Source organism: Nicotiana tomentosiformis, chromosome 11, assembly GCF_000390325.3.
Source record: "Nicotiana tomentosiformis chromosome 11, ASM39032v3, whole genome shotgun sequence".
In the NCBI taxonomy this organism is placed as follows: Eukaryota; Viridiplantae; Streptophyta; class Magnoliopsida; order Solanales; family Solanaceae; genus Nicotiana; species Nicotiana tomentosiformis.
This window is the reverse complement of record NC_090822.1, coordinates 89,960,531-89,968,424: the sequence shown is the minus strand read 5'-3', so window position 1 is coordinate 89,968,424 and position 7,894 is coordinate 89,960,531. Positions and strand designations below refer to the sequence as shown.

The window sequence follows — 7,894 nt, the reverse complement described above, 5'->3', positions numbered from 1 at the left end:
GTAACTCGTGCTCGACTGTTGTATAAATCATTTTATCAATGTTTGGTAGTGGGAGAAAGTCTTGGGCACGCCTTATTCAAGTCCTTATAATATACGCACATGCGAAATTTATTGTTCTTCTTAGGAACTACAATTACATTAGCTAGCCAGTCTGGATACTTTCCCTCTCGGATCGAACTGATATCAAGTGGGTGAGTTGCCTCTTCTTTGACGAATTTATTCTTGGCCTCTGCAATAAGGCGTTTCCTTTGCCTTATCGGAGGGATGTTGGGATCCAAGCTTAGCTTGTGTAAGTCCACATCCATTGGAATACCTGCCATTTTTGCATGCGACCACGCAAAACAATCGACATTATCCTTAAGAAATTCAATAAAGCCAGACCTGAGCTCGGGGTGCAGTCATGTCCCTAAGTGGAATTTCCTCTCTAAGAACTTTTCAAACAATGCGACTTGCTCGAGCTCTTCCGTTGTGGACTTTGTTTCATCTGTCTCTTCTGGTTCCTGGAAGTATCTTGGGACCTGATAAGATTCCAACGTTTCTCCCCTAGTTAACTTCACTTGATTCAAGAGTCGGCGCAAGTCCCTATAATTGCTATGCCGCATGCTCCTTTCCTTTGCTATTGAAGACCGAAATCGCATTCATCGCTCTTCCCGCCGGTTGGTCACCTTTTATCTGTTTAATTCCTTCGGCAGTTGGGAATTTTGAGCAACTGATGATATGTTGATGGTACGCCGCTCTCATCTCGTGCAACCACACTCTTCCCAGAATAATGTTATAACCCATATCACCGTCCACAACTTCGAAAATAGCCGTCTTCATCACTCCTTCGACATTCGTGGGTAGCAGGATCTCTCCTCGAGTTGTCACGCTTGCAAGGTTGAATCTGGCGAGGATTTTTGTGGCCGGAATTATGCTTCCGGTAAGTTTGGCTTGCTCCAGTACCCTCCATTTTATGATATTGGCCAAACTTCCTCGGTCTACCAAAATACGTTTGATTTTAAAATCTAGTACATTTAAAGAAATTACCAATGCGTCATTGTGCGGTAGCAACAGTCCGTATGCGTCCTCCTCCGTGAAAGTGATGTCATCTTCAGCGACATCCCGGAGTCTCTTATTATGGGTTATTGAGACCTTCGTCTTCTTTTCCACCGAGAGGGTAAACCCGTTGATCTCATTCCCACCAAAGATTATGTTGATCGTCTGGCACATGTGGTCTTCTCCTATTGTTGAGTTCTCTGCTTTATCACGGTTGCGACCGTAACTGTCCTTGGCCCAATCACTTAAGAATTCCCTGAGATGGCCATTTTTCAGTAGTGTCACCACCTCTTCACGCAGATGTAGGCAGTCCCCAGTCTGCTGGCTATTTGTCCTGTGGTATTCGCACCACAAATTGGGATCCCTCTAGCTGGGATCGGACCTCATCGCTTCGGAAAGCATGCTTCTTTAATGTTCCTTATAGCCGATACCAACTCTACTACTCTAACGTTAAAGTTTTATTCCGATAGCCTAGGGTAGGAAGGATCCCGTGTACCTGGCATTTCTTTGTCCTATAATGATCTGTTATTCCGACTGCGATCAGTTCTTCTATCGGTAACGAACCCGTCTGCCGACTGGAAACCTCTGTCATGTCCTTTGGTCCGTTCATAGGGAAAACACCCCCCCTCAAAAACCGTTTATTATCGAAATCATCTTTTGATTTTTCTTTATTCTTCTTCCGAATTTTTGCCGATGACGGGAAGCCAATTTGATCATCTTCAATCCTTATCTTAGATTCGTACCAGTTGTGGGCATCCATCCAAGTTGTCGCTTAGAACTAGAGCAAGCTTTCCTTCAATTTTCGGGAAGCATCACAACTTCTCGGATTCAAACCCTTGGTGAATGCTTCAGTTGCCGATTCATCCAAAATCGCCGGGAGCAACATCCTCTCCTTTTGGAACTCGATGATGAATTCCCGCAGCAACTTGCACTCTTCTTATGCAATTCTGAATATGTTGGCCATTTCAGCCTTTACCTTTCTGGCGCAGGCATGGGCCTTAATAAAAGAATCCGCGAGCATCTCAATGGAATCTATAGAATTCTCGGGTAACATCGAATACCAAGTCAAGGCTCCCCTTGTGAGAGTCTCTCCAAATTTCTTTAGCAAATCAGATTCAATCTCGTGCGGAGCTAAATTGTTCCCCTTCACCGCCGTTGTATAGGTGGTAATATGATCCTAAGGGTCAGAAGTCCCATCATATTTCGGCACGCCGGGCATTTTAAAAAGCTTCAAGATGAATTCTAGTGTCGCTCTTGGTTTGTACGGCAACTGAGTATACTTCTTCGAGTCCGGCCATTTTAGCATTTGTGGTGCACCCAGGATCTGGTCCATGCGGGTGTACACCTCCCTCATAAACTGCAGGAGCTCGTTTTTTAAGGGATCGCTCTCATTGTTGTGACCTGAACCACTCCCCCCGGCCCCATCAGAGCTGACCTCGCCCCTCGGGGTATTGTTGTCGACCCTCTACTTTGTTTGATTTACGGGAGTGCTGGGAGGAACCGGACCTCGTCCATTTGCGTTATTGGAAGCACCCGACTACATCTGCTTTATTTCTGTCATAACCTTATCCCATCGTGTAAGATGGCCTAGAATGACCTCTTGTTGCTCTTGCAGGACCCTTATCACTTCAACAACATGCTCCTCTTCAGCATCATCGGGAGTCGCATCTCGAACAAGTTTCGGGCACCGCATGTCGTGGACCAGCGTAGCATCATTTCTCTCTATGCGGGTGTCACTGATTGAATCCTCGTGATGAGGCTGGTCTCCCTGGGCCTCAAGATTGTGTCTGTTGTTAACACCATTATCTTCTATTTTTTGTGATTTTTTTCTAAGGACAAATAATCAAAACATGTTTGTCACAACCCAGAATCTACTATAGGTCGTGATGGTGCCTAACGCCGCCATCAAGTAAGCCAATGGTGATTGATCAATTTAATTACTCATTTTATTCCTTTCAAAATCATAAATTTTTGTAAGGAAGGAAAATTTACACCTTTAAATTCACTAGAACGTACAAAATTTGTAGTTTATAAGAGAAATGTAAGACGATGATAATATACATGATCGTAAGCATCAACTAGTATATCCCAAAACCTAGTGTCACAAGTGCATGAGTATTTACTAAGGAGTACAATAATAATACAACATCTGTATAGAATGTAAATTAGAGAGGATAAAATAAATAGTACGATGGAGACTTAGTGTACTGCGATACGTAGCCTGGAATGCAACTCACATAAAGTCTCCTCAATAGCTGCGCCTATACCCCAAGATGGTCACCAAATGAACCTGTCGGATCCTGCACATTTAGTGAAGAAGTGCAGCATAAGTACATAAATCAACGCGTACAGAGTAAGTATCTAGCCTAACCCCGGAGAAGTAGTGACGAGGGGTCGACATCGACACTTACTAGTGGTCCAATAGGGCAATATGGTAAATCATAAAGAGATAAGAGTACAACAATAATAGTGAGGTAAATATGTAACTAATACAATCTTCCAAAATTTCTTTTAACAATATCAATTTCTCAATCTCGTATTCTATCTCAACAGCTCAGAAATATCAAGTGCCAATAACAAACGGGTAAGAATTTCCACATAAAATGCAAGGCATCAGGTGAAGGAAAATCTCGAGAATATTTAGACTGCTAGTGATATAACACACGATTATGCTGAGGTCGTACGACCAGATCTCAGAAAGAATTTGATATTGCCGAGGCGATCGACCCGATCCCATCATAATGTGTACACTGCCGAGGGTCGAGAGGCACGAACCATAGATGCATCTATTATACTGCCGAGGCAAACGGCCCACTCCTGTGAGTGTGTGGTACATAATCATGCTGAGGTGTTCGGCCTTCTCCACAATAAAGGAAAGGAATTATCGAATTACGAGACACGAGCATACGATACAGTATATGAACACAAACGAACATGTCAGATCCTGCACATTTAGTGAAGAAGTGCAGCATGAGTACATAAATCAATGCGTACAGAGTAAGTATCTAGCCTAACCCCAGAGAAGTAGTGACGAGGGGTTGACATCGACACTTACTAGTGGTCCAATAAGGCAATATGGTAAATCATAAAGAGATAAGAGTACAACAATAATAGTGAGGTAAATCTGTAACTAATACAATCTTCCAAAATTTCTTTTAACAATATCAATTTCTCAATCTCGTATTCTATCTCAACAGCTCAGAAATATCAAGTGCCAATAACAAACGGGTAAGAATTTCCACATAAAATGCAAGGCATCAGGTGAAGGAAAATCTCGAGAATATTTAGACTGCTAGTGATATAACACACGATTATGCCGAGGTCGTATGACCAGATCTCAGAAAGAATTTGATATTGCCAAGGCGATCGACCCGATCCCATCATAATATGTACCCTACCGAGGGTCGAGAGGCACGAACCATAGATGCATCTATTATACTGCCGAGGAAAATGGCCCACTCCTGTGAGTGTATGGTACATAATCATGCTGAGATGTTCGGCCTGCTCCACAAGAAAGGAAAGGAATTATCGAATTACGAGACACAAGCATACGATACAGTATATGAACACAAGGTGAGTATAACCTTTATCGTTTCTCAAATAACTTGCCAACAACTCAAGGTAGAAAGACTCGGCCTAAAATATATGTATATACTTCGAAATCAAGTTCAATTATAATTTCAATTAATTAAGTTAGCAGGATTAGTTCAAATATTACATGGTAAAGTCCTAAGTCAACCCGGACATAAACATACTTTAGCAACGTACGGACTCTCGTCACCTTGTACGTACGTAGCACCCACAACTAATAGCACATAACAATTATATCACCTAGGGGTAGTTTTCCCCTCTCAAAGCTAGACAGGAGACTTACCTCGCTCCGACGCCACTCTAACACCTCAAATCGATGCCCGTCGCTCCAAAACTAGTCAAACAATGTACAAACCAATAAAAATATACTTCAATACTCATAATAAATCAATTTATAACAAGTCTCAACTCCGCTCGAAGAGTTAATAAAGTCAAACCATCGGGGCCCATGTGCCCGGGTTTCGAAATTTCTTGAAGATTAACATTACCTATAATACCACAAACTCAATTATATAATTTATTCCTAATTGCATGTCCAATTTTGTGGTCAAAATTCAAAAATACTAAATTCTAGGTTTTCTACCAAAATCCTACAATTTCTACTAATTTCCATTAAGTTTCATGTTAAAATCCATATGTAATCCAAGTATTTAAATCGTAATATATGGGAATCACTTACCTCGTGTTGCTTGATGAAAATTCCCTCAAAATAGCTCTTTCACACATGCGGAACAGTAGCCGCACCTGCAGCATCACTTGTGTGACCAAAACTCCGCTTCTGCGGAGAAGCACTTAAGCCCGTCCCTTCGCACCTGCAGAAGCTGCCCCGCTCATGCGACATCACGGGTGCGACAAGCTCCCCTATTTCTGCGCTCCAAGAAGCCGTATCTGCGCCACCGCAGGTGCAGTCCAAACGTCGCTTCTGCAAACCTTCCCCACGCACCCCTCTTCCGCTTCTGCGTTGAGCAATCCGCTTCAGCGGTTCCGCACCTGCGCCCAAATTTCCACAGGTGCGGTCGCACTAGCAGTAGGACAAAACCAACATTTCTTTAATTTCAAATTTCGATTCAATTTCAATCAGTTCAAGCCCGAGGCCCCCGTGACCTCATACAAACATAACAACGCATCCCAAAACATAAGACGAACCTTCTTGAGGCCTCTAATCACACCAAACAATATCAAAATTATGAATCGACGATTGAAACCTTTTCTTAAAGTTTCAAACATTCAAACAACGATGAACGCATCTGATTCATACATAAATATTCCGGAATGACGCTAAACTTTATGTACAAGTCATAAATCACGGCACGAACCTATTCCAAGGCTCGGAATCACAAACGGACATCGATAACACCAAAGTCCACCTCACACCAAACTTAGAAAATTCTAAAACCTTCAAAATTCCAACCTTCCACAATAAGCGCTGAAATGCTCGTGTGTGACCCGATACTCAACCCGAACATATGACAAAGTCCAAAACCATCATACGAACCTATTTAAATCTTCAAATCCCGATTTCGAGTTTGTTTACTCAAAAGTCAAACCTTAGTCAATTCTTCCAACTTAAAGTTTTCGAATTTAAAATTTCCTTCCCAAATCAACTCCGAAGTTTCCGAAATTCAATTCCGACCGCACGTACAAGTCATAATACCTGAAGAAAAGCTACTCAAGGCCTCAAACCGCGAACGATGCGCTAGAGCTCAAAATCACCGGTCGGGTCGTTACAATATTAGTAAAAGAGGCAAGGATCAACTTAATTACATGATTGTCTAGGCCCCACGGTGGACGCCAAATTGTTTACCCATAAAACGATACAGTTGAATTTATATATGGTTTCTAGATAAGTGAATTAATTCGATCCTGAAACAATACAAAAATTGAAGAAATATGCAATACTTAGTCTTGAAATGAAGACGAAATAGCATAAACAGAAATTTCGGGATCAAGACTTCCGGGCACAACAGTAATAAAATCAAAAAGTAAGAAGCTAAGATTGTATAAAGTTTTGAATAGATTATAGCGTCAGTTTGCCAGAAAATTCGTCCATTTACAATGATAGTAGAGCTCACTATTTATACTTGCACATAGGGAATAAAGTCCTAGGATCAAGCCTTTCTTTAATGTCAATTATGAGGGTCATTGAAGAATGTGTAATGGTGAGCATAAATGACAAATTCTTTGTATTGGATGGTGTATTAAATGCTGTAGAATATTCCCCTTTGAATGCTATCGGGTGACAGTTATTTATTGTATCTTTACAAGCGTCATTCTTTGCAGTAACAAATAGAACAATTGTCTTCGGTTTTAGCCCTGCCTTCGGTTCCACGTGTCACTCTCTTATGCAATTACCTAGCATAGAATATTTTGACCCTATACAGTATCCTTCATATGAAATCATTGGTAGGCTTGCATATTCCACACGGAAAGTTTTTTAAAACAAATAGATAGATATTTACTAGGTGGTTATCCGGACAATCGTAAAGTTTTAATTTAAAGATTTTTTGACTTATAATTTATTTAACTATTTGTAGTTGCTAGGCGATGGCATACAAGTCTGTGTCAACCATGATTTGGAACACCTTAATTTTTTCCATCGACGTATAGAACAAAAATATTTTAAGAAGCGGTTTTTCCAAAAACTTAAATTTTAGTTAGTAGCTCAAATTATTTTCTATACGACGGCGTATCACTAATTTCCGAGCGATGGTGTATCTACAAACTTAAAAATTGTAAAATAACTCACAATATTTTCGTGAGATGGCATATCACAAAATTTTGCAACTTCTTATATTAATCAGAAAATTATTGGAAAAGCATATTGCAACATGAATTCAATTATGAACATCCTATGAAGCAAAATAAATTCAACGATTGAAGAATTATGACAATTCAAATTTTTGCCTTAACATTTCATATATAGCAAAATTAAGACAAGATAAATGTTGTATAATGGGCTGAAGTACAAGATCTCGTAAGAAAGTAGGATTTTCCAAAATACAAAGGATGATGCCAAAATTTGTGATGTGAATATTATCATTTAGCAGCATGGTAGTTGAACGCAATAGCAGATCTTTGTTGGGAGTCAAACTGGAACCCCAGCATTAAAAAATGAACACAACCCTATGCAATCATAATTAAAATTGCAACCGAATGGCGATGCTTCTGAATCTGTGTGCGCGAAAACCTTCATAAGTCCAGTACCTGTCAAAATTTTAATGTACAAAAGGTGATAAATTCTATGACAGATAGCGAGATTCTCAAAAAA

The 7,894-nt window shown here is 40.5% G+C and overlaps 1 protein-coding gene across 1 annotated transcript; it reads right to left on the bottom strand.

Moving 5' to 3' along the window:
- Positions 1–591: 591 nt before the first annotated feature.
- Positions 592–2,728, bottom strand: LOC138901814 (uncharacterized). The gene is made up of 2 exons (XM_070189609.1): positions 2,577–2,728; positions 592–1,369 (listed from the first exon to the last, which is right to left on the bottom strand). The coding sequence occupies exons 1-2, from the start codon at positions 2,726–2,728 to the stop codon at positions 592–594; spliced, it is 930 nt and encodes a 309-aa protein (XP_070045710.1).
- Positions 2,729–7,894: the final 5,166 nt, after the last annotated feature.